Source organism: Sebastes fasciatus, chromosome 12 (genome assembly GCF_043250625.1).
Source record: "Sebastes fasciatus isolate fSebFas1 chromosome 12, fSebFas1.pri, whole genome shotgun sequence".
In the NCBI taxonomy this organism is placed as follows: Eukaryota; Metazoa; Chordata; class Actinopteri; order Perciformes; family Sebastidae; genus Sebastes; species Sebastes fasciatus.
The window spans coordinates 12,953,914-12,980,272 of record NC_133806.1 but is presented as its reverse complement, the minus strand read 5'-3'; the positions used below and the strand labels follow the sequence as shown (position 1 = coordinate 12,980,272).

The 26,359-nt window shown below is 42.9% G+C and overlaps 1 protein-coding gene across 2 annotated transcripts; it reads left to right on the top strand.

Annotated features, from left to right (window-relative positions):
* The first annotated feature begins 794 nt into the window (after nucleotides 1-794).
* On the top strand, nucleotides 795-25,329 carry megf8 (multiple EGF-like-domains 8). Of its 2 annotated transcripts, XM_074653158.1 has the most exons (45): nucleotides 795-1,227; nucleotides 3,210-3,399; nucleotides 3,524-3,687; nucleotides 3,773-3,982; nucleotides 4,140-4,320; nucleotides 4,509-4,597; nucleotides 4,910-5,123; nucleotides 5,240-5,423; nucleotides 5,796-5,941; nucleotides 6,033-6,143; nucleotides 6,252-6,403; nucleotides 6,547-6,648; nucleotides 6,825-6,972; nucleotides 7,340-7,503; nucleotides 7,880-8,083; nucleotides 8,258-8,455; nucleotides 8,647-8,907; nucleotides 9,514-9,632; nucleotides 9,751-9,882; nucleotides 10,156-10,269; nucleotides 10,473-10,556; nucleotides 11,416-11,655; nucleotides 11,801-11,985; nucleotides 12,143-12,356; nucleotides 12,538-12,778; nucleotides 12,908-13,040; nucleotides 13,332-13,582; nucleotides 13,894-14,004; nucleotides 14,094-14,212; nucleotides 14,347-14,584; nucleotides 14,678-14,849; nucleotides 15,231-15,394; nucleotides 15,533-15,668; nucleotides 15,765-15,996; nucleotides 16,109-16,235; nucleotides 16,337-16,547; nucleotides 19,159-19,290; nucleotides 19,998-20,212; nucleotides 20,317-20,512; nucleotides 20,638-20,806; nucleotides 20,928-21,120; nucleotides 21,209-21,379; nucleotides 21,508-21,638; nucleotides 21,851-21,983; nucleotides 22,197-25,329. In XM_074653158.1, exons 1-45 carry the CDS (start codon nucleotides 1,198-1,200, stop codon nucleotides 23,688-23,690), a joined length of 8,805 nt encoding a protein of 2,934 aa, XP_074509259.1. In that variant the 5' UTR covers nucleotides 795-1,197; the 3' UTR covers nucleotides 23,691-25,329. The 2 variants fall into 2 exon arrangements, with proteins under 2 accessions (XP_074509259.1, XP_074509260.1); XM_074653159.1 differs by lacking the exon at nucleotides 19,159-19,290.
* The last annotated feature ends 1,030 nt before the right edge of the window (nucleotides 25,330-26,359 follow it).

Below are 26,359 nucleotides of genomic sequence, written 5' to 3'. Positions count from 1 at the left end.
GTGAATCTTACTTTGATGTATGTTATACCATGTATTCAATATGTAATTCTTAACCTGTTTTGCACACTAGATTATTGTCTCTGTGTGGTTTTATATCCAGATGTTTAAACGTTGTGTCTCCTCTCCGCTGGATGGCAGTGATGGTGGGAATTTGTTTCATTCATTATAAGCATATAAATTATTCTTGGCTAATTACAATTAAAGTAAAAGCTGCACTTGAGATATTTGATTAAGCCTACATGGGAATTATATTTAATTGATTATATTTAATTGCTGATAATTCATTCATTCATTCATACATATATATAGACTGTATATATATATATATGTATTTGTTTCATTCATTATAAGCATACAAGTTATTTTTGGCTAATTACAATTAAAGTAAATGCTGCACTTGAGACATCTGATTAAATATTAGCCTACTTGGGAATTATATTTAATTGATGATAATTCATTAATTCATATATATTCATTAATTCATATATATATATATACATATATATATATATAAATATGTAAATATATACATATGTGTGTGTGTATACATACTGTATATATATATGTATATATATATATATATATTCGATTTCATGTGGGTAATTGATGTAACAAACTATTACCAAAAGCATGTTGAGTGAATCTTACTTTGATGTATGTTATACCATGTATTCAATATGTAATCCTTGACCTGTTTTGCACACTAGATTATTGTCTGTGTGTGTTTTTTATATCCAGATGTTTAGAGGTTGTTTCTCCTCACCGCTGGATGGCAGTGGTGGGTCATGTCTGTCTTTGTGTTGGCAACCACCGGTTACTGCTGCCTGCTAGCCGGCCATCAACAACCAAAACAACGGGCATCTGTCCACCGAGATGGACCGCAGGAACCGGGTCCACACCGTTACAAGGGTTCATTATCAGCAGGCTTTTAGAAACATAACTCAGTAATAACATAATGATGAATTACTCTGCAGAAGGAGTTGTTCCTGGTGGATCTTGCAGCCACTGACTGACGGACTGACGGACTGACTGACTGACTGCGCATCTGGATTTAGCCCAGCTAGCTACCGTTAGCTTCCGTTAGCTTAGCGAACAAGCTAGTAGCTAGTAGCTCACTCGGCTAGCTAGCTGTCAGTACCGAGCACTCCCCTGGTCATAAGGAGGTAGATAGCGTTACAAGGGTCGCCGAAAATGTAAATGACCATGAAGCCAAAGAGACGGGAACTGGTGAGTGTGATCATATAAACGTTATAAACTACACAGCTAACGGTACTCTGCTAGCTTAGCTTAGCTTAGCTTAGCTTAGCAACGTTAGCTTTGTTGTGCTATCCTGCAGAAAGCTCCTTGTTGTTGTTGTTGCTCATACTAAGTTGGTTTAACTGCAGATAGTTGGTTGTAAGAAAAGAGTGCTCTGTTGGTGAATAGCATTCTCTCTATATATATATACATTTGCACTTGTGACATTTGATTAAGCCCACATGGAAATTATATGTAATTGATTATATTTAATTGATAATTCATTCATTCATGTATATAAATATATATACAGGTGGGTCCACATTTGCTGCATGATGCTGCTGCATGATGCTGCATCATCTGCATGATGCTGTTGCATATTTTTGGTGAAAATGTGTACTAATTGGTTTATCTTCAGCTAGTTGGTTGTAAGAAAGAGTGCTGTTTCTTTGTATATATATATATATATATATATATATACAATTATATTAAATGCTGCACTTGAGACATTTGATTAAGCCTACATGGGAGTTATATTTAATTGATTATATTTAATTGATGATAATTAATTAACTCATATATATATATATATATATATATATATATATATATATATATATATAAATGTGTGTATGTATATATATATGTGTGTGTATTTATTTTTATATATATATAAATATATATATATATATAAATGTGTGTATGTATATATATGTGTGTGTATTTATTTATTTATATATATATATATATATATTATATATATATATATATATATATATTATATATATATATATATATATATAAATGTGTGTATGTATATATATATATATGTGTGTGTATTTATTTATATATATATTCTAGTTGGTTTATCTTCAGCTAGATGGTTTGTAAGAAAGAGTGCTGTGTTGGTGAATAGCATTCTTTGTATATAATGTGTGAAGACCTTCGTGTAACTGTTACTGTTATGTTTATGAGATTGGTGCACTGGTAAAGTGAGCTAACTGCAGCTGTGCAGAAAAGCTAACAGTTGTTAGCTCCATCAGAATCAGTGTTTTTTTCCAGAGGCTGCTTCTGAGTCTTGTAAATGCCACCTTTGGGTTTGTTTTCCATTCTGCAGTGTGGATGGCTTTGTGTTTTACTGAAGAGTCATGTAGATCTTAAACTGCTTAATCTTGCAGCCAAAAGAGAGTTGTGCAAACCTGCAGGGCAGTGCAAGTGTCGCATGAAGTTGTTTGTGGGGCCACCAGGCTACATGACTCTTGGATTTCCCTTAGAAAAAATACTCTATTTTCTGGTGGCATAGTTCCTTTGTCTTGTGTGGTAGATCAAGTGGTCGATGCAATTTAGATTTAGGAGGTTGGTCCACATTTGCTGCATGATGCTGCTGCATATTTTTGGTGAAAATATGTACTAGTTGGTTTATCTTCAACTAGTTGCTTTGTAAGAAAAGAGTTGCTGTGTTGGTGAATAGCATTCTTTGTATATAATGTGTGAAGACCTTCGTGTAACTGTTACTGTTATGTTTATGAGATGGTGCACTGGTAAAGTGAGCTAACTGCTGCTGTGCATAAAGGCTAACAGTTGTAAGCTCCATCAGAATCAGTATGTTTTTCCAGAGGCTGCTTCTGAGTCTTGTAAATGCCACCTTTAGGTTTGTTTCTCATTCTGCAGTGTGAATGGCTTTGTATTTTACTGAAGGGTCCTGTAGCCTTAAACTGGAATATTGCAGCCAAAAGAGAGTTGTGTAAACCCTTCAGGGGAGTGCAAGTGTCGCATGAATGTTGTTTGTGGGGCCACCAGGCCGCATGACTCCTTAGAAAAAATAGTCTATTTTCTGCTGCCATAGTTCCTTTGTGAGGTTGAGGTTGGTCCACATATGCTGCATGATGCTGCTGCATATTTTTGGTGAAAATGTGTATGTTAGGACATAACACCAAATTTTTCTCTTTCACCTTTTGCCTCCCATTATCCAGGCTGTGCCAGTGATGGCCTCCCCCCTCCCTGTCTCCTTCATCCTGGTGGTTCTGCTGTTGGCTGAGTTGACTGTGTGCCAGGCAGGCGACTGCAAGGGCCACAGGCAGGTGTTGAGGGGCCCACCAGGCTACGTCACAGATGGACCAGGAAACTACTCTGTCAATGGGAACTGCGAGTGGCTTATCAAAGGTATATATAATTAGCCAAGATATTGTGTTGTGTACAGGAAAATTGATGATTAAACAAATAACTTACAGCCAATAGACTGTCCTTTTAATCTCACTGATGTTTCCCACCTTTTTACATCTTCCAGCTCCAAGCAACAGTCACCGCATTGTCTTAAATTTCACCTTCATGGACACAGAGTGTACCTATGATTACCTGTTTGTGTATGATGGAGACTCCTACCAGAGCCCTCTCCTAGCCAGCCTGAGTGGCAACACTCTGCCTCAAGCCATTGAAGCCAAGTCTGGCAAGGTAATCAATTAAGACATGGTAAAAGAAACTCTGAGGCATTATAATTATGGCACTTAATGTTTGTTATTTAATTTCTTTGTTCCAGATGTTGCTTCATCTCTTTAGCGATGCTAATTATAACCTCCTGGGCTTCAATGCAACTTACACCTTCTCTGTGTGCCCTGGAGCCTGTGGCGGGCATGGCCGCTGTGATGCCTCTACATCAAAGTGCCAATGCCATCAGAGTTGGGGAGATCCAGCTTGTACTACCCCTCTGTGCTCCCAGGCTTGTTCTGTGAATGGCCAGTGTGACAAAGTAAGATCAGGGATGAGGAAAGTTTATTGAGCACACAAAGCAATCAACCAATGGGTCACTCACCCTTCCCTAAATAAGTTTTAAATATATCTGTAAGTTGTGTTTACTGAAACACTGATTATTGGTCTTAAACTATTCTTGTTCTCTTTTGTCTCAGAAAGGAGAGCGCTGTCTGTGTAACCCAGGCTTCCTGGGTCACAGCTGCCAGCTTGGTTTTCATAATGACAGTGGGGCGGGGCAGTGGTGGCGCGTGAGTGAAGAAAACCCCTACACGCCTCCCAGGACGGGTTCTGCTGGCGTCTACCTGTCCTCCACTGGAGCCATGTACTTGTTTGGCGGTGAGAGTGACATGCTCTTAATTTCCACTGATGTTGTTTTAATATTTAGTGGGCAAATCCATCTTCAGACCTGTTTGGTTTAGCTGCAGTACCGTGTTTGTTTACTTTTACTCTTTTCTAGTATTTGATAGTGTTTTTGATGATTAATGACATCAGTGTATTTTTGATTATTACTTCTTTTCCCCCAGGGTTTGACCTGAATAGAGCTCTCGGTGACTTGATCAAATATAACTTCACATCCAACCAATGGGAAAGCAGGTCTTATGGTCACTCTCCTGTAAGTGGTTTGCGGACACTCACACACACACACACACACACACACACAAACACACGCACACGCACACAGTTTTTGCTTCCTCCTACTGTTGCACCTCATTTACTGTTTCAATACAAGGGACCTGGTTACTATCAGCCTTCTACTGTAACCTGATCATTTACATGTCATGTAAATGAGAGACCTGTTTTCCTTAATCAGGATAAGATATTTTGTGTACATGTAAACATCATCAACTTGAATATAAGTGCCCTCATTTATAATTTCCTTTCATTCACTTCCTGCCTGAACTGTTTGCCTCTCCTGTGTTGTCAGGTGGCTCGTCATTCCCACACAGCAGTAGAGTGGACGGGTAATATGGTTATCTTTGGAGGAGAGCTAGCCAACGGCTCCTTGGCCAGTGATGTCTGGATGTACCGGCCACTCCAAGATGACTGGCAACAGCATGGCTTTTCAAGCTCGCGTGGGTCTCCTAAACTGGCCAATCACGCTGCAGCTGTAGTAGAAAATTATCTCTATGTATTTGGAGGTGGGTTTCACATTATATTGTCACTTGGCAGTCTGTGTTTGGATTGGCATATATATGTCCCTTGAGAAATAAGTTATACTTAAGCAGCATCTTTCCCTTTTCTCCTTTTTTCCCAGGTCGCACTGAGGAGGATATGTTTTCCTCTTCTCTGTATCGGTTCGGCCTGCATGGCTCTGGACGGTGGGAGACGGTTCAGCCCACCGGTGGGAAGCCCCCGGCTACTGCTGGCCATTCCATGGTGTTCCACAGCCCATCCAGGACACTGCTGGTCTACGGAGGCCACAGGCCTACCACTGCCAGGTACGCACCCTCTTGTGCATTAGCATACTGGATACAAACACACACAGCCAGTAGGCACATTTTGTACACACTTTTCTATTTGTGATGTTAATGAGGAAGGTTCGCTGCCTAGTTTTGGAGTGCATCTTGTACATGTAATAAAGGTGTCTATTCCTGTATACATCAAGTAAATTGTAAACTATTTTTTCCATTATATTAGATAAAGATAAGACATGATTTCTGTAGGAAAACTTGTTAAATTTAGCACTCCAGAAAAGTTAAAGAATATCAGAGGTAGAAATAAGAATTTTGAGAACAATTAAGCGAGTGAATAAAAACATACACAGCATCTTTATAGATACTAAAAGTACACTTGTTGTATATTTTTCTAAGGTTTAGTGTGAGGGTGAACAACACAGACGTGTTCCACGTGGACAGGCGTTTTTGGACATCTTTCCGTTCCCGTTTCCCAGCAACCGGCCCCAGAGAGCGAGCTTTCCACTCAGCCACCGTCATTGGAAACTACATGGTGGTCTACGGTAAGCAGCAAGAAAATTAACAGCCATGAATCACTTTAATCAGTGCCATCCTGTGTATATCTATCTATTTCTTCCTGCCTTTCTCTCGCAGGGGGGAATGTTCATATTCATTACCAAGAAGAGAAGTGCTATGATGAGGAGATCTTCTTTTACCATCTGGGCTGTCACCAATGGGTGTCTGCTGGGGAGAGATGGTCACTCAGTGAGTTCCTGTAGACTCTCACACACAGTCCAGTTTTCATCTACGGCTTGTTTCTTAGTGGTTGTTACTAACGCATCTGCATATACAACATTTTCATTTTTTTCTAAGGAGGGGATTCTGTGAGGGGGCGTTACTCGCATGTTGCTGCTGTAATGGAAGGACGAGTGCTGCTGGTTGCCGGGGGTTACAGTGGTGTTGCCCGTGGAGACCTGGTGGCTTACAAAGTTCCACTGTTCGTCAGTAGCGATCAAGGTGACAGGGTGAGTGACAGTGTCATAAAACAAGAGAATCAAGTCGTATCCTGTGAAGACTGACCGGGAGAAAATATTGTGTTGAACAAGAGCAACTCAGGATAACTAAATTGTTGTGAAACTGTGTATGTCTGTGTGTGTTGCCTTATTAGGATGCTATTTGTGCTGAGGCGCTAGACGAAAGTATGTGCCTTAAGAACCCTGAGTGCAGCTGGTGTGAAGGCCGCTGTCGAGAGTACCAGCCCATATATCCGGTAACACTTCCCTCAGCACAGCCTTGTGATTTGCTCTGTCTTTGACTGATTCATCCATTTATAGATTAAACATATATTATTGTTGTACACATTGTGAGACAGCCAAAACATTTCTTTCAATTTGATATATCTGTATAAATATCTGTCAGGATTACCATGATTTTTTGTGTTCACAGTGTGGCAGTACCGGTTGCCTTGGCCTGGCTCGCTTCCTGTCTGATTGCCAGTCCTGTCTGGTGTTCAGTGGCACTCCAGCTTCTCTGGCCCGTGCCCCTGGTGAATTTGGCTGGTGTGTTCAGAATGAGTCCTGCCTACCAGTGTCAGGTGAGACCCAGGGAGGGAGGAAGGAGGGAAGAGGAGAAGGGCTAAGCCTCAGACTGAAAAAAAAAGATTTGACATGGGAGGGACTTATGTTGGGCGTGTTTCAGAGATGGCGCACAGTGACGTGACTACACCCAGCTGAGACTGGACAGGCAACTCAGACCACGGTTTGACTCGCCTGTCCAATCGCATACTTCCTTCGGTGCAGTGAGGTCACGTCGTTTTACTCCTTTTGAACACACGTCACACAAAAGTCACCGATCAGACTCGTTTCAGTACAGTAGAACACTTTAGGAAACTGCTGTATTATGAGATTTTAAGAGGTCAGATGTGTTCTTTGTGTGCTGACGTCTCCCTCTCGGTCTCACAGAGCGAAGTGCGTGCCGTGTGGACCAGATCTCAGGCGCGTACGGCTGGTGGGGGGAGCGTACCCTTTTCCTAACCTCCCTCCACTCCTGTCGCACCGAGAACTATGTCCCGGGACTGCACCTGCTCACCTTCCAGCACCCCCGCAACGACTCCCAGCCTGACAAGGTACGGAGTCCAAATCTCTGTGTGCTAACTGTACTAGTTGTGGTTGTAACTACTTCCCTCTCTGCTTATACTTATCCCTCCTTCCTTCCTCCGACATTGCTTTGACACTTTGACTCCAACTTCAATATTATGATTGTTTTTCTCTTATTGATAATTTCTACGTTGTGCTGTTGACTTTTCAACCTCTTGACTCCAATGCTCAATTCTCTTTTTTGTTCTTTTTCGCTGTCTGTTTTATTGCGCTCATAGAGAAGATTCCTTTTTCAAGTAGTTTATCAAACCTGTGGAGCAGTTTGTAGAGAATAGTGCTTCTGTTGACGTGTCTCCACTTCCATCCATCCTCCACTGTCCTCCATCCTCCTCACCCCTTCGCCAGGTGTCCATCCTCCGCAGCACCACCATCATCCTTAGCCCCACCACAGAAATGGACGTAGCCCTGCAGTTCAGGGGCTTCATCCACCCCTTATGGGGGGCCCCTCCACCTGCACCCCCTCCCACCGAGACTGTCTCCATGTGGGCTCGCATCCAGAGGCTCCACTTTGAGGCTCGAATGGCTTCAGGGCCCAACTCCAGCCAACTGGTGAGGGAAAGTGCATATTGCAATAATGATGTTACCGTTTATTTTTTATTAAATTTGCTGCCTTACATTATGCACATTTCTGGAATGCTAATTTGATTCAAAAACGTTTACTTAACTCCTGTCCACTTTTTCGTTCTCTCTAATTTTCTGTGCATCTTTAAACTATCGGAGCAGGAGGTGGTGGGTCGTTGGGCAGCCCAGCAGGAGAAGGAGTTGAAGCTGCTGGCCCGTACAGATGGGAGTAGACTGTTCTCTAACCTGACCAGGGGCAACCATTACCTTGTTCAGGCTGAGGGCTACCTCAACAACTCGGGCTCAGGACAGACCAGTGAGATGGCCCTGATATGGAACAGGACATTGCCTGGAGGGAGTGTGAGTACAGTTAAACCTGTCTCAAAGAAATCTACCCTGCATAAGCAGTGAACTAAAGAACTGTAGTATGTGGTCTTTGCACATTAACTGTTCTGCCATTTCTCTGCACAATGAGTTTCATTCAGTAGTAAAACAAAAGCTGAATTCTTACCCTATATGCCCCTTTTCCCCATAACTTGCTCTCCCTTTAGGAGATCTCCTTCCTGTTCCTGGAGCCTTACCGCTCAGGTTCCTGCTCAGCATACATGTCCTGTCTGGCCTGTCTGTCCGACCAATCTTGTGGCTGGTGCCCGTCTTTGTCCCGCTGCCTGCTGCGGGACAACCCAGACCTCGAGCCATGCCCTGAGGGAGAGAAGGTGGAAGGCAAAGGAGAAGGTCAGCGCCATCTGCTGTTGGCACCCCAGCACTGCACCTTGTGTGAAGAGTACAGAGACTGCTCCGCTTGCACTCAGGTACATCACAGATAACACCTCATTTTAACATAGAGTGTCACCATGCAGTTGATATCATATAGCTTAAACCAGTTGCAGTGAGAAAAAAAAAAGCAGAAGGATAAACAAGTCTAGATGAGAAATTGTTGGGGAGACGTGGTCAGCATGGGTTGTATATTCTTCAGCGAGAACTGGAGGTGAGATTTTAATGGTCAGTTTTAATCTGTCAACAGTATTATGCTAGTTAACGTTAACCTCAAAGGCTAGAATGTTTACTGTTGCTTGGAAACACCGTTAGCTGCTCCAGCTTGTCTCTTTCATTGACTATTGTGGTCCCGCTCAGAAATGATTATCCAGTAATTAACTCCTAATTTAACTCCTAAATATCAAACATGTTTGAAATTAATCGAGGCGGCCCCGAGGAGTCTGTGAACAGTTCGGGAGGTTTAAGATTGGATCTGTAAACCCCTGACATAACCAGATAATCTGGGCCGAACATTGGTACCGACCAAGGTCCCGGAGCGGTGATTCAGGGATTATTCTGCCCAAAACTCCTGTAATCTGAGCCCTGCTTTAAATTGGAGCTGCTGTATTCCTGACTCATACCAAGCTAAATTTGGTTTGCAGGATTCTTTTTGTGAATGGCAGATAAACTCAAGCAAGAAAGGCGACTACCAGTGCAGTCGACGGGGAAGACTAGATGGATCCATACGTGACTCAAAGGGGTGTCCTAAAGTTTGCAACCAGTGAGTTGAAAAACTACATTTTCAACACAGGTAATTACAGATCATACATGTTTTCAACAAGAACTTATAACTCACCGTTTTTGTCCTCTCCTCTCTGGCCATTTTTTTTTTTGCAAAGGAGAAAGACGTGTGGTGAGTGCCTCTCTAACTCCAGCCAGTGTGCATGGTGTGAGTCAGCCCAGGCCTGCTTCTATTTTGCTGCCTACCTCACAAAATACCCCTATGGAGAGTGCAGGGACTGGTACGACAGGTAAAATGAGGACATTTTTAAGACTTTTTAAAATTATATTTACCTGACAGTTGCCCATAACTAATTGCATTTGCACATACAGTTAGCTGCTTTGGTGATTTCAACTTGAACACACAGCGGTACACTCGCATCACTTAAACATAAATAAGACAAAGAACTGACTGAATTTTAAAATGTAAAGTTTTTTGAGTGCAATTAGATAAATGTTGTCAGGGAGTTAAAATGAACCTTCAATAATCTAATATTCTCATTCCTTATTCTCTTACTTGTCAGTGTTCATTCGGTTCCTCAGTGTAAGCAATGTTCAGCTTTAAACACGTGTACAGACTGCCTGAGAACCTTCCAGTGTGGCTGGTGTGGTGACTACAACAACCCCACAATTGGAAAGTAAGTATGGCAAACGTATAATTAACAAACACTTTGACAATTACACTGTACAGAGAAAGTACATACTGTATAATGCCAACTCACCTGATTTTAATGACTAATTGATGAATCCCTTTTAATATCAAATTGCTGATATGTTAATAGTCATTGTCTTTATTGGGATTTTCTTGTATTTATTCCATGTTTTCCACTCATCTTTTCAGATGTTTGAGGGGAGACTGGGCAGGAATGGACGACCCCTCGGTGTACAACTGCAGTGTGGCTGTGGCTGAAGCACGGGCTGCAAAGTAATAACTCTTATTATACATTCATGACTTGATGCAGTTAGAATACAACCTATTCTCATAGGACAAGGGCTTTTGTTAGATAGGTAATTTTATACTTTAAATATTGTGGATGGAGCAAGGTTATGATAGTTTTGAAATTTCAATTAGTTTTTATTTTTATTTTATTTATTTTTTAAATTTGACTTTTCAATTTAATTTTAGTTTAGTTTTAGTTAGTTTAACTTTCTGAAAACTTCACGTACCCTAGACCAGTGTTTACCAAACTTTTTTTAAAAACCCACTTTTTAAAAATGACAAACCATCAAGACCCAAATCACAATAGCCCTTATCTATAAATCGTGAGAAGAGTGAATTTGTGCAAAAATGTCCATTTTTACTGCCATTTTTGCATCAGCTTATATTATCTTGAATAGATTAACCAGCCATTTTGAAGAGATAGACTTTTGATAAATCACAACTTTATAAATGAGACCAAATAAATGCATTTAGGCTATCGTTTTTTTCCCTTTCATCAGTAAAAAAACCAGAATGTATGCTAATATTAGATCCAATGTTATAAGTAGGCTACAATTATCAGAACAACCTGAACATTCAGGCTCCCTCATGTGGCTCAAACGTGAACTGCAGATATAAATGTTAAATAAAAGACTATTGAAGAAATTCTGCAATTTTATTTGGCAACCCTAATAAATTCTCCTGCGACCCACCGGTGGATACCGACCCAGTCTTTGCGAATGACTGCCTTAGAATGTCCGCTAAACTAAAACAGAACTTCTACATAGAGCCATAACTTAGTGGGTGGATGGATAGATGGATATAGTATACCTGTCCTTCACGTCTTCTTGTCCTGCTCTTCCAGCCCTGAGCCCCAGACCTCGGCCCCGCCGCGACCCCTGGAAATGGAAATGGAGCTGGAGCAGTTGGAGGACGAGGAGCAAGATGCGATCTGGTCCTACCCCACCTGCCCTGATGTAGAGGAATGCAGGCTGGGTCTCCACAACTGTCACCCCTTCGCCACCTGCATCAACACTCCCACATCCTACGAGTGCCACTGTGAGAGAGGATACACAGGGGATGGCACACTGCACTGCAACCAGACGTAAGATACATTCCTTTGTTGATTCATCCTTCAGCTCTCTTAGCCTAAAAATCTTCCTCTCCTTTCCCATTTAGTAATCAGGATTGTTTTTGTAAAGCTAGAAAAAGGACATTTTGACCCCAACATAATTTTCCCCTCCCCACAGGTGCTACAATGAGTGCCGTGAGGGCCAGTGTAGTGGCAGCCCGCGGTTTGAGTGTGAATGCTCCCTTGGCTGGACATCTGACCCCGCCACCCTGGTTCTCAGTGGTGTTGAATGTGACGTGGACTGTGGCTGCAACTTCCATTCCACCTGTATTACTGCACCAGGGATCTGTGACGAATGCCAGGGTGAGACTTTTATACATGGCTTATTTCAAAAGCTTGTTCTAGGTCATCTTTTGTATTTAACACATACTAATTTATGAGGTGAAACCATACTCAGTTCTTAAGATTTAACTGCATTTGTTTAAATTTGCTCTGCTGAAACTCTTCTTCTGTCTTTCAGATTGGACTACAGGACCCCACTGTGAGCACTGCCGTCCAGGTAGCTTTGGCTCAGCCCTAGCTGGTGGCGGCGGCTGTGTGCAATGTGAGTGTAACGGCCATGGCGACCCTCTCCGAGGATACTGTCACAACCAGACAGGCCAGTGCTACTGCACCCACAACACTCAGGGACCACACTGCGAGTCCTGCCTGCCTGGTTACTACGGAGACCCCAGGTAATGAAATCTTCATCTTATACCTTGAGTGTAATGCACACTTTTCATTTATTTTTGTCTGAACTGATTGAATACAATTTGAAATCAGTGAGTGGAGATTATAATAAGATATTGATAAAAGCAGAATGTGTGAAAATGTGTTTTTGTTTTTTGTATTTACCATTCTTTCTCTTTCCGACAGGAACAATGGCACATGTTACCGCCAGTGCCAGGGCCGTTCTGTGCTGCTCTCCTCCACCACCTCCTCTGCCATGCCCCTCTCCTCTTCTCTGGGATGGCGCAGTGGCACAGAGGGGAAAGGAGGACTTTCTCACTGCCTGTGGGTCCTGTCTGTGACTGAGAACTTAGCACCTTGTCTGCCCAGACAACCGTGTCCTCCTGTAGCCCTCACTCTACACCCTGACTCCCATACATATTGTAAAGTGAGTACAAACATTACCCGATTATACACACAAGCAAACAAACTGTAAGCTGTGCTGTAGCATCAAACATTGTAAGTATTTTTCTCTGTATAACTGTCGCCCTTACATTCCCTGTGTTTTGTTTTGCAGAGCTCTTTTGTCTATGTGTTTGATGGCCTCCCTCGTTTCCTGTCCAATGGCGTCGTACATTCAGATCACAACCTGATTGGGGCATTTTGTGGCACCACAAGGACTCAGCCTATCACTGTGGAGGCCACCTCAGGTATCCGTCCATATATTCATTCAGTAATAAACATTTTGTCTGGAGAAATCTGCTTTGACACAAGTCCATTACAGGCACACAGCAAAGGTTGAGCTATTAAAATGGTACTTGTGGGCTACCACACATCCTTCTTAACACATTAACCACTAACTACCCAGCAGATTACATCTGTCAACCATTGAAACATGTTAGACAAACTCAAAGTAATCGAGTTATAGTGGGCATTAAACACACGGGGTAGAAAATCACCATGTTGCTTTCACTACATTGTCTTTTCTCTTTCACTACCAGGTGTGATCTCTGTCTACTTTGAGGCCAACGTCTCCTCAAACAAACCTCAAGGCTTCAATGCATCTTTCTGGGTGCGGCGTTGTCACCAAAGTTCTGATGAGGGTGAAGAGGGGACACCTGCGTGTCCAGGTGGAGCCCAGTGCCAAGGGGGTCTCTGTCAGTGCCCTCAGGGATATGGTGGACCCCACTGTGACCGGCCCATGTGCCCACAGGAGTGTGGAATAGCAGAAGGAAGAGGAGCTTGTAATACAGTAAGAGTTGTGCTAATTTATATTAAGAAGTTTACATTTGTTTTTGTTTTTCCCAGTTGCCCTTTGCGCACATGGATCACTTTTTTTTCTGGGAATAGACGTGTTTGGAAATTGATAAAGAATGGAAATTGTGTCCAAATCTACCATTTAGTAGTAGAGTACCATAAACTGTAGTTTTATACTCTCTGCCTTTTGATTTGTTGTGATGTGATCATAATCATTTTCTAATAATAATCTATAATTGTCTTGGTGATAATAGTCATGTTACAAATGTTCCTAGAATCCTAACCAACATATTTTGTTTGTCTCAGTCTCTGGGAGTGTGTGTGTGCTCAGAGAGCTGGGCTGGCTCAGACTGCTCTGTTCCTCGGGACTCCAACAGCCTGGTCTGGGAAACCCTGCTGGACACACAACTGACAGTGGTAGGAGAGGAACATAAATATGCACAATTCATAAATGTTACACCCCTGCACACACAAACACACATTCATTATGCACTGTTGCTTCACAGAACCAGGCCCACAGGTTCCTCCACAGGATGGGACACACTCTGGTGGCTGGACCACAGGGCAACCTCTGGATGTATGGAGGACTCTCTCTGTCAGAGGGCGTTCTGGGAAATGTCTACAGGTAGGGCCACGTAACTTTAGACTGTTTTGAGTTTAATGTCACAAAACATTTTAGATGTTGTTATTATACTGTATATATAGCACATGTACTGTTTATATGTGTGTAATAACGCATTTTGTCTTTGGTTTGTTTAGATATTCTGTGTCGGAGCACCGTTGGACCCAAATGTTGACGAGCTCTGTGGACGAAGGCTCGACTCCGAGCCCTCGCTACCACCACGCCTCTGCACTGCTGACCAGTCATGAGTCTGGCTCTGGAAGTCACGGAGCCAGTCATGACTTCATGTTGGTGGTGGGTGGCATCATTCAAAATGGTGTTGCCACGGATACCTGGAGTCTCAATCTCAGCAGTTTAGTCTGGAGAGAGCACAAGGTTAGGGTTGGACTTATTGTGGAGAAAATATCATAAAAATCGGAAGTGTGTTTTTACTTCCTAGCAAATAAAATGTTCTTCCATCTCCAACAGAGCATAGTGCTGCCCCCGATGGCGGGCCACACTTTGACTGTACGCCGAGACTCCACTGTGCTTTTGATTGGAGGTTACTCTCCAGACAACGGCTTCAACAACCATCTGCTGGAGTTCAGCCCTCATACTGGAAACTGGACCATTGTCCCCCACACTGGCACACCACCTACAGGTTTTTGAGGCCTTTTGTTTTTATGTGTTGTCACATAGTAATGGAGGTTAACTAATTGACTGATGCACCACTTATACAAGTACAAACTAGGGCTGTCAAAATTGTCCGAAACGTTTGAATATTCGCCCCAACTCTAATCTATACGATACCTCCTAATTTTATTACAAAAAGCCTAAATAAGATTTATTAAGATAATTTTGAATATTCGTTGACAGCCCTAGTACAAACAACATAGTTCATTTATTAGTCTACCGAAAAGAGAAATTCAGTATTGTGTTTTGGAAAATGTGTAAAAAATAAACAACACAAAAACAGATGCAGCAAACTTATCTTTTTTCCTTTTCACTTAATCCTGTTTGGCGTTATGTGTTCCTCAATCAGGTTTATATGGCCACTCAGCAGTCTACCATGAGCAGACAGATGCCATCTACGTCTTTGGAGGTTACCGCTTCCACGTGGAAACTGTGGAGCCGTCAGGCGAGCTGTACAGTCTGTACTACCCCAACCTCACCTGGTCTCTGCTGGTCCCCTCACAGGGTAATAAGGTAAGATGCCAACCTCATCTAGTCTCTGTTCTCCGCTTACAGGCCAGTAAATTAGACAAGCCAAGCATTTATTCTCTATCAGCTCACTGCATATAGATAACTTATCTATTCTTGCTGTATCATCTCTTTGCTACGCAGCCCCTGTCCCGTTTCTTCCACGCTGCAGCCATGATCAAAGACACTATGGTCATTGTCGGGGGAAGGACAGAAGCAGAAGACTACAGTAACTCTGTGTCTTTGTACCAGATCAACTGTAACACCTGGATACAACCAGGTGACAATCTTAATGTCTTTCTGAAGATTCAATCATGATCAAATCATAACTTACCATAACCATAATTTTAACCACTTTTTTTTCTCTTTCCTTCAGTCTCAGTTATAGGAGATCCAGTAAATCGTTCGGTGTCTCTTGCCATGACAAACTGGGGTGGCCGTCTCTTCCTATCAGGAGGCTTCAATGGCGTCACGCTGGGCAGACTCCTCACCCTGTCTGTGCCCTCTGACCCCTGTGCTATGCTGCCCACACCAGAGGCCTGCAACACCACCACAGGCAGCTGCATCTGGTGTAGGGGAACCTGTGCTTCGTCTGATACTGCTGAGAGGTAACGCGTTGGCTGAAAGTAACTCTAAATAAATAGCACTCTCTTCTTGAGCTTGAGGTTATGAGCAGCTACTAAATGAAATGCGCCCAACTTACATTTCTCTCTCCATCAGAATGGGCTGCTTCACCGGCCCGTCTCCCTGTTCCCCGACCCCTCGTCAGCCAGACCAGTGTCGCAGACTGAAGACCTGCAGCGAATGCCTCGCCCGACACCCTAAAACATTCTCCAGTCCATCACAGGTAACATACAGTACAACACCCCTACTCTAACTCAATCACCAGCTCAAAGAGAGACAGCTACTTTCTATCAACTAAAATCTGTTCCTTACTGAATTTCCCAGCCTGCTCTACAGTGTAAGTGGTGCACAAACTGTCCAGAGGGGGCCTGTATCAGCAGCTCTGTCAGCTGTACGTCTGAACATGACTGTCGGATCAACCAGAGAGAGATCTTCCTGTCCAGCAACTGCACCGAGACTAGTTGTGAGGCGTCTGACTGCCCCAAGTGTACTGCTTCTGGAAAATGCATGTGGACTCGCCAGTTCAAACGCACAGGTAAGGGCAACAGTGTTGAAATCCATTATTTCCCCAAAGCTCATTTTCTTAATTTTCAGTCTGAAGCTGAGAATAGATAAGATGTCCATGTACGGGAAAAACATAGAAAACACTAGTACTTCTTAAATTCCTTCAAGCCATATTTCCATCACCAAGAAACATGCAACAACAAGGCTTGTATTAAATGAAGTTACGCTCATTCATCAGGTTTCTCAAGGTTAGATGTCCAGCCAGTAGCACCATCGCGCAGCCTATGTGTGTGCGTGAGTGTGATAAACTACACTAAAACAACCAAAACAGGATATGCCGCGGCAACCCAAAGTAAAGAAAAAGATAAACTTAAACTTTGTCTTTTTGAAATGAACAAGTAACTAAATTAAAGCTCCTGAAGCAGCCTGCGCTGTGCACAGCTGGTATTAATTACCATGACGCCATCAACCGGTGCCAATTTATTAACAATTTAATGCCATGGTTGGTCACATGGGGCACAAATACCAACCACTACCCTATCAACATACATCTTATGATAAGGAATTTAACTTACCCTTTTTAAATTATCCCCTATTGTTCTAAGTGCAGAACATAACAATTCAACTAAATCAAAAAATGGAGCCAAACTAAAAAATAAAATAAATTAATAAGTTTCTTGGTGTACTACATCATAACTGTGTTATGTCTTTGAGTGCACTCAAAATTGTCTAATAAGAGGCATATCTTGCTGATTGGCTGCTCTAGAGTGCTGGTCTTTGTCTTCAGCAGTACACTCCTGACATGTCCTCTTGAGTCAGCCTTTGCTTCTATGAGAAGTGATGAATCAGAGAACTAGTGCTGCTGTGTTGTTCTTTCATTATTGTATTGACAATTACTCGTTCCTTCTTTATCTCAGGGTCATCTGGACAAATCGAAGTTAGTTCAATTGTCGAGTTGGGCCACTCCTGCTCTGCTATTTGGAGAAAGACCGGTCCATTTTTCCAAAGATTTGATCTTACAAGGGCAGTTAGACCTCTAGAGGCAAAGTCTGCCAGTTTGTCTTTAGTGTTGATGTATCTCCACTACTTGACATCTGACACTTCTCTGATGGCACTAACTCGATTGGTCACAAATGTCTGGAAACTTTTGGTCTCATTTTTTATATACTTGCTTTCAGTCCAAAACCCTGATCTGTCTAGCTGTAGATGTAGCTCTGGGGTTAACATCCTCTCCATACGTACTGCTAACATGGCTGCAGAGAACTCTATCCGTGGTACAGTAATCTGTTTGAGGGGCGCTACTCTGGCTTTTCCCATCACAAATGCTACATGCACTTGATCTTGTGTGTTGGTGAGCCGCAGGTAGGACACTGTTCCATAGCCAACCTGACTCGCATCACAAAAATTATGCAATTGTGCCCATTTCATCTTGCCGAAACTTGGTGGTTTAATGCATCTACTAATGCTGAAGTTCTCAACTGTACGAAGATCTGCAAGCCAATGCCATGGTATAATGAAACAATATGGGACCTTTTCATCCCATCCATATTTTTAGCTTGCAGAGCTCTTGCAGGATGAGTTTTGCAGTGAAGATGAATGGTGCTATAAATCCAAGAGGGTCGTACACCGAGCTTACGACCGACAAAATGCCTCTTCCAAGACAGGCTTGTTTCTTAAGTGCAACCTTGAATGTGAACTTGTCATCCTCCACTGACCGCTGGATTCCAAGAGCTCTTTCAATGGGAAGGTCTTCTGAGTCAAATTCAGAGCTTTTTATTTCTTTTGCTCCGTCTTCTTTGGGAATAGAAGCCAAATCGTCTCTGCTGTTACTTATCCATTTTGTGAGATGAAATCCACCAAGTGCACAGAGTCTGCAGAGTTCTTTACAGAGTGCTATTGCTTGTCTTTCTGTGGACACGGACTTAAGACAATCATCAACATAGAAGTTGTCCATTACAGTGCAGATGGCCTCGGCAGAGAATGTATCCTTGTTGTCCTCTGCAAAAAGAGCAGTCTGTCTTGGTTACTGCTTGTTCTCTCTTCAGTGCACTGTTCAAATGTCCTCATAAAGCTCAGATACTCAAGTGGGTCTCCTCTAAACACTGCAAGTCTCTGTTCATTTATTAGCATGTCTGTTATCACGTTTTGTTTCTGCATGACACTAACCAAACAGTTTCCGGCACCTTTAAAGGATAAGCGTTTGTTAGAAACAGTGCGGTATCCATTAGGGATGGGTTATGATTTTCGAATAGTCGTTAAATTATAAAAATCTGATAGTTTATGCAACTATTCGTCCCGTCTTATATAGCCTATATTTTCCGTTTTAACTGGCGCTGCATGGTAGTACCGTTACCACCGGTAAAACATGTTTGGCACATTCAGTTCAGCTCTTTTCTAGTTTCAGCAAGTAGATCAGCTATTCGAGCAGCGGAACATATCGTCATTCATTCCCGTCGGGGTTATACGGCGATTTTCGAATAATAATCGACTAATTCCCTGTGATTTTTCGAAAAGTATTTTTGATTGGAATGCACCTCCCTAGTACCCATCCATGTCTCGTCTTGTATAAGTGTCTCTCTTTTGTTCAACAGGTAAATGCTTCTCGACATTTTTAGTTCATTGTGACTTTACTGAATTTTTAGATCCTTGGCCCTTTGAAGACTCCGAGTTATATTCATCTTCCTCTTCAGAGTCTACTCCATCCTCATCAGGATTGTCACCAGCATCATCATCATCATCCACATCCACAGATTCAGTATCTGCCTTTTCTATAGGTGGGAATGAAGCCAGCTGAGCAGATTCAAAATATTCATTAATTTTATCTTCAGCCGTTGCAATGGGAAACTGCTGCAGTTCAGTTTTCCATTATGTGCATAGCTTGAATTCTTGCTTCAGCGACAGCAATATTAGTGTCAATAGTCAGGCGTTCCTTTCTTGCTTTCAAGTCAATTTCTTCCTAATCTCTTTTCTAATGCAGCAGCACGTGCAAGCAACTCCGCTTTCTTGGCCTCTGCTTCTCTGCGTATTGAGGAGCTAGTGGATGCTTTGCTGCCTTTTGATGTAACTGAAGCCTTTTCACTTTCCTTCTCACTTTCATGAGACTGCATTACATTTTCCACAAGAGGAGCAAATCAAATCCATTTTTCCACCTTTCTTTTGAAATCTTTGTGATGAGCATGTCTTGGTAAATACCAATATTTATGATCACTCCTTTTCATCATCAGGCAATAATTCTCGTGCTGTCTGATGCAGCGCAGTAAACACAGTTAACAACTTGCAGAATACACTCATGTAACGTTTGACATCACTCAGATTGTCATACGGGCCAAGAAGTTGCTCTAATACATTTTCTTCGCTCGTCAACTTCGCCAACATCGCTCTTCTTGCGTTTCTCTGTTTAGATGACGCAGCTTCATCTAAACACTTCTCTTTCTCATGAAGTATTCCACTAAAAACGTTGACTGTGTTGTGATTTCTCCAGGCGAGACGAGGCGCATCCTGAGCGTGAACCCCACCTATGACTGGACGTGTTTCAGCTATGCCCTGCTCAACGTTTCACCCATGCAGGTGGAGTCTTCTCCCCCTATGCCGTGTCCTCCACCCTGCCACAGTCTCAGTAACTGCAGCCTCTGTCTGGGCTCCAGGGGCTCTGATGGGGGCTGGCAGCACTGTGTGTGGAGCATGGCTCTGCAGCAGGTAAGACTGCCCTGATGGAGCTTTATACAGTATTTTTTGTGAGTTATTTATTTAAAAAAAAAAACACGTTCATATACAATTTAACCTCTCTCACCTTCCTCTAGTGCATGAGCCCGTCGTTCGTGCCCCTGCGTTGTGAGGCGGGTCAGTGTGGTCGTCTCCTCTCTGGGGGCGACTCTTGCTCTCCCCAGTGCTCCCAGCTCACCCAGTGCTCCCAGTGCATTGCCAGGCCTCAATGTGGTTGGTGTGCTAGCCGGGGAGGCAATGGGGCTGGACGCTGCCTACAAGGAGGACTTGATGGTGAGAAATATCTCAAGAAGTTGAGCATTGTAGAGTGTAACCAGTCCAGTGATAAATTTTTCCACTTAATGAATCTAAATTTCTGCTTTTCTCATCTGTGGTTCACTCCCCTTCTTGTCTCCCAGGTGTGAGTGAGGGTGTTTGCCCCCTGAGAAACAGCAGCTGGTCCTTCCTCCACTGTCCAGAGGAGGACGAGTGTGCCAACGGCCATCACCACTGCAACAGCACCCAGGATTGCCACGACCTACCCCAGGGATATCACTGCACCTGCAAACAGGGTTACATACTCAGCAGGTAGCATTTATGACTCAGGCAATGAATACACGGTGATAGTCAAACAAAATACCGTATTGTTTTCATAGTCACTGTACAGATTTACCCAAATGTATTCTCTTTTTGTTTTTCTCCTGTACAGTGTTTCTGGTCAGTGTGAGCCAGTGTGTGCACAAGGCTGTGTGAACGGGACGTGCACGTCGCCGGGAGTTTGCCAGTGTCACTTTGGATTTGTGGGGGATAACTGCTCCTCTCAGTGCAGCTGCAACAAACACAGCAACTGCGCTGGTGTCAGCAAACCAGATGTTTGCCTCGAATGCCACAATAACACCAAAGTGAGTGCTTGTTGTAAAACACATGCAGACACTGTAAACACAGATTTTCCATGTCCACTTGTAATGATTTATTTCCTCTCATTTCCAGGGTGAGCACTGTGAGAAGTGTAAGCCTCTGTTTGTGGGCTCTGCCAAGGGGGGCGGCACTTGTCGCCCATGTCGGGAGTTTTGCAGGGGAAACAGTGCTGTGTGTTTATCTGGAGATCAACATAAGCAGGCCCTTGAGAACCCCCGGCTCTTCCCTCTGGACCCCAACAGCGTAAGTGTCGGCCGTCCTTGTGGCCTTCTCCTGATAATATGTAAAAACAAGTAGTGTGTTTACTCTTGTATCTTGGGTGCTGTCTTTGCTCATTCGGGGGGTCCCATCTGTCTTTGTCCCTTTATCAGATTCAGAACTGGGTGTCTGAGGGTCCCACAGAAGAGAATGCTGTGTGTGTGAATTGCCAGAACAACAGCGTGGGGGACAAGTGTGAGAGCTGCCTCAGTGGGTTCTTCCTGCTGCAGGGGAAGTGCGATAAGTGAGTAATATTTTCTGTTCAACACCGGTGTTTCTCCGACATCTCCAACTCCGGCAGTGTCCACAAGCACGATTAATTTGGGTACACACAATGCCAGGCCTTTCAGATATAATCTGCATCAACATGCAGTGCTTATAGCATGTTGTACTAAATGACGATTCTTCTTTTGACTTACCATGCAATCAAAAGCAATTTTACCCTCCTCGTTGCAGGTGTCAGTGTAATGGTCATGCAGACACATGTAATGAACATGATGGTACAGGATGCCCCTGCCAAAACAACACCGAGACCTCCTCCTGTCTCAGCAGCCCTCAGAGTGACCGGAAAGATTGCTACAGGCAACAGGTATGCACATGCACTTTAAATATGGAAGAAGGGTTTTACCACAAAAGTATGACAACATATTCTACACAGGTGGCATTGGCGACAATATAATCTTTGATTTTCTTTCTCTGCATTGTTAAAAGCAATCTTTAGAATTGAGAAATAAGTTTGTGACCCTGTCCTTTTCATTGCTATGTTTTGCTCAAATTGCATTTGCTGTGCTCTTTTATTCAGTGTGCCAAGTGCAAAGACTCCTTCAATGGCACACCAGTAAACGGGCGTCAGTGCTACCGTCAGTTCAATGTGGACACGGAGTGCTGCTTTGACCCCACGTCCCAGACCAACTGCTTCCATGATCCCACCATTCGCAATCTGCCCAAGGGGCGCACTGTGTTTTTCTCTGCGCAGCCAAAGTTCACCAACGTGGACATCCGAGTCACCATTGATGTTACCTTCGGTGAGGTGGAGGTGTATGTGTCCAACTCTCATGACATCTTCATTGTGGATGTAGACCGATACACAGGGATTCACACCATCAGGATCGAGGAGGAATCAGTGACTCGGGGGACAACAACTGGTGCGGATAAGGATTCACCTCCGTCCCCTATAAAGGTGTTTGCCAATTCCTCATCCAGTCTTGGGGGTCCCGTGCTCTCCCACAACCAACTGCCCCCAAAAGCCCCAGGGACAGAGAGAGAGATTACGGAGGACCGGGCTGAAGGACTCATCAGTTACATCACCGTGTGGAAACCACAGACAGTGATGATTGTCCGTGGTGTTCGAGATCGCGTGGTCATCACCTTCCCCCACGAGGTGCACTCCCTGAAATCCAGCCGCTTCTACATCGCTCTGAGAGGTGTGGGAACTCCTGAGAGGCAGGGAGAGTCCCAGGGCCTGTTGTTTCTGAGACAGGACCAAGCCCACATCGACCTTTTTGTCTTCTTCTCTGTCTTCTTCTCCTGCTTTTTCCTCTTCCTGTCAGTCTGCGTCCTCCTATGGAAGGTTAAGCAGTTCCTGGACTTCCGTCGGGAGCAGCGTCGACACATCCAGGAGATGACCAAGATGGCGTCGAGGCCCTTTGCTAAACTCACCATATACCTTGAGCCGGAGGAGCCTCAGCTCATCTTCCTGCCTTCAGCCGGTGGAGGGGTGGGGGGCAGCACTGTGTCGCTCGCTCACGCCCGCACAAGCAAGTTAGGAGGAGTGGTGGTGGGCCAGAGGGGCAGGGCAGGAGCCGTCTCCTACAAACACGACCCGAGCTCCGGACCCACAGCCCACCACCACCATCACCTCACCCTGGGTGGAGGCGGGAACGGCGGCCAGCACCTGCCGCTACACTACTTGAACACCCACCACTATGCCAGCACCACATCTGGCACCCCGGCCTCACACCATCACCACCCATCCACGTACAGCGGCTACCAGCACTTTTGCCGCTCCGACCCCTTCCTTTCTCAGCTCATGGGCTTTTCCTATTCCACCTTTAAAGTTGGGCCCATCACCCTAGAGCCCACAGATGACGGCATGGCAGGGGTGGCCACTGTCCTCTTCCAGCTGCCTGGGGGGGTCTTGGCTCCAAATCGTGCCTGTCTGGGCTCTGCACTGGTGACTCTGCGTCAGAACCTGCAAGAATACTGTGGCCATGGCAGCGGAGGGGGGCACCCAGGGGCGGGAGCAGGGCGTAAGGGGCTGCTAGGGCATCAACACCTGACCACTATGGCCATGTAAGGAAGCAACTACGTAAATTATAGAGCTAAAAGAGATGGGATAAATCTGTAAAGTGTTTGATATATGATAAATTAATTTTTTTGAAAGCTGCAAGGCAAAAAACAAAGTCCAAAAGAAAGAGTTACTGTATGACAGAGTCCGTTACCGTGAGCATTTTGAACAGAGTTGTACATACACTGTATAATGAATTATTAAGTGTCTTTTATTGTATTATGTATTGCTGTACTGTATTTCAGTGCTTCACATGACCAAGCCAGCTGTCTCTAGAATGCACTACAACTGCTATACGTATCAACATAACAATGTTGCATCCCGTCTGTGATCACTAGAGAGGTATGGGCACACTCGACAGTCAGTCTCGTACAAAGACTGAAAGCCGGACTGTTTGATCTCAATGACCAACAGAGGTGTTAAAAATACAGCCGCTCTCTTTGGAACCAACATGTGCTTTATACCCCAAAAAAGTGACAATCAAAATTGCCATTGAGAACAAAAGACTTTTAAATTGGTTCAGCATAATGTGCAAGATTTTGATTGTCCGCTCTGCGCAGGTAAAAAAAGTCAAAGTTGCTTGTGAGATGGTTTTTATATCATAGTCGACATGAGTGATTTATAGTTGTAACTCAGTATATGGCAGGCTTCTAAGCTACATGTTTATGTTAAACAGGCTCCTGAGTATGTTTTTGCATATTCATTCACCTGCTCCGTTACACTTTTATTTGTGTTTCTGCTCATCTGCCTTCACTTCTTGCCTTGTCTGTGAGTCGACTGGCTTACACTTAATAACATATATTACATTTTGTTTCAAATTGTTTTTGTACAAAAAAAAATTAAGGATAATATTTTCAATATTCAGTTCCTTACGCTATAATAATTTAATAACACAACAGAACTCGTCCATAAAAATGAAGAAATGATGTGTCCTTTTGAAACATTTCATTACAATTTGTTGACATGAAATGTATGTTGGTGTTTGGCTAGTTTTGCTGGACTGCTTTTTTCAGGCAACTTGTCTGCTTAGATGATTGTATTAGCCAATCATAGCTTAAATTTGATAAAAAAAAAAAAATTGGATGTGGAAAAAAACACAGTATGGAAAATGTTACGCTATTGAAATTTCAATGATAATGGAAAGAGTTCTCCTGGTGAGAGATTTTGAGAAGAGCAATGAGACTGAATTACTTGTTCACTGGTTGGTGTTGATGTTAGTATTTTTTGTTTTCTCTTTGTTTTCCTTTTTGCACTGCATGGAGGCAATAAGCCCCGTTATTCACGTGAAACACTAAAAGGGGATGTCGTCCAGCCTCGGGTGGCACACAGTGTCACGGATGAACTCAGAATGATGCTACTGGCGTCTTATCGAATGAACAAAGTCATGATGGAACGATCGTTTATCATGAACTGAATACTCACACAGCATAGTTAAGCAAACTCACTATTTATAACCGCCCTCCACAAATACGCATTAATACTGTTTTTGTCTTGTATCTTTGTGTATGTTCTTTTTTTTTTTTACATATTTTTGTACATAACTTTTGTTGTTTGTTTTTTGTTTTCAAAGAAGGGAACAGTGTTGTACAGAAGATTGCGTCAAGATTCTCTGTCCTGAATCGGCTGAAATAAAGTCAGTGGAACATGACTATGAGTGTACTCTATTATTATTATTTGTTGATTTAAAAAGGACAGTTTATTTATTTAGCGAATGCAAAGTCCTTGAGCCATGCAGTTGCCTCCTGGTCTGCTGTATGGAGGGTGACTAACCCTCCTTTTAGACTGGAGCGGGCAAGCTTCAATGATGTGTTCCATTGTTTGCACCTCTCCACAGGCACAGTTAGGACAGGAGACTGAGAAAATAAATGTTAAGTACTGGGATGTTAATACAAATGATGCTGCCAAAACATGAATATTTCATTTTTGACAAAAAAAATATTTTAAGTTGGATAATTCGGTCAGAGTTGTGAATTTATATTTTATTGAGACAAACCTAAATAAACTGTGGGTTATTAGGAAAAAAAACATCAAACTTGAACAAAGGTTAGGGGAATAACTTATTAGAATGACTTTAAAAAAATAGATGAATCTGAAAAATAGGCTGCATCTAACAAGTATTTTCATTATCGACTAATCTATTGATTATTTTCTTGATTAATCGATTAGTTGTTTGGTCTATAAAATGTCAGAAAATTGTGAAAAATGTTGATCAGTGTTTCCCAAAGCCCAACACGACATCCTCAAATGTCTGGGTTTGTCCACAACTCAAACATATGCAGTTTACTGTCATAGAGGAGTAAAGAAACCAGAAAATATTCACATTTAAGAAGCTGGAATCAGATCAAAATTATTTAAAAATTACTCAAACCGATTATCGAAATAGTTGACAATTATTTTAATTGTTGACAACTAATCAATACATCTTTGCAGCTCTAAAAAATTATTCTAATGAAATACAATAAATATAAATAATTCATGAATAGGTAAATTAAAGAATAAAATAAAATGTCAGGTGATGTTTCAGTTGCCATAATAATTTAATTATTTTTTATTAAAATAATTATATCTTTTGACGGGAGAGGTTCAGCTTGTGGAAAAGATCTACTTCCAAAAACTTTACAATCAAATAAGTAAGTAAAGTTGTCAGTTCAGCTCTTCCCAATAATAAATAAAAGTAA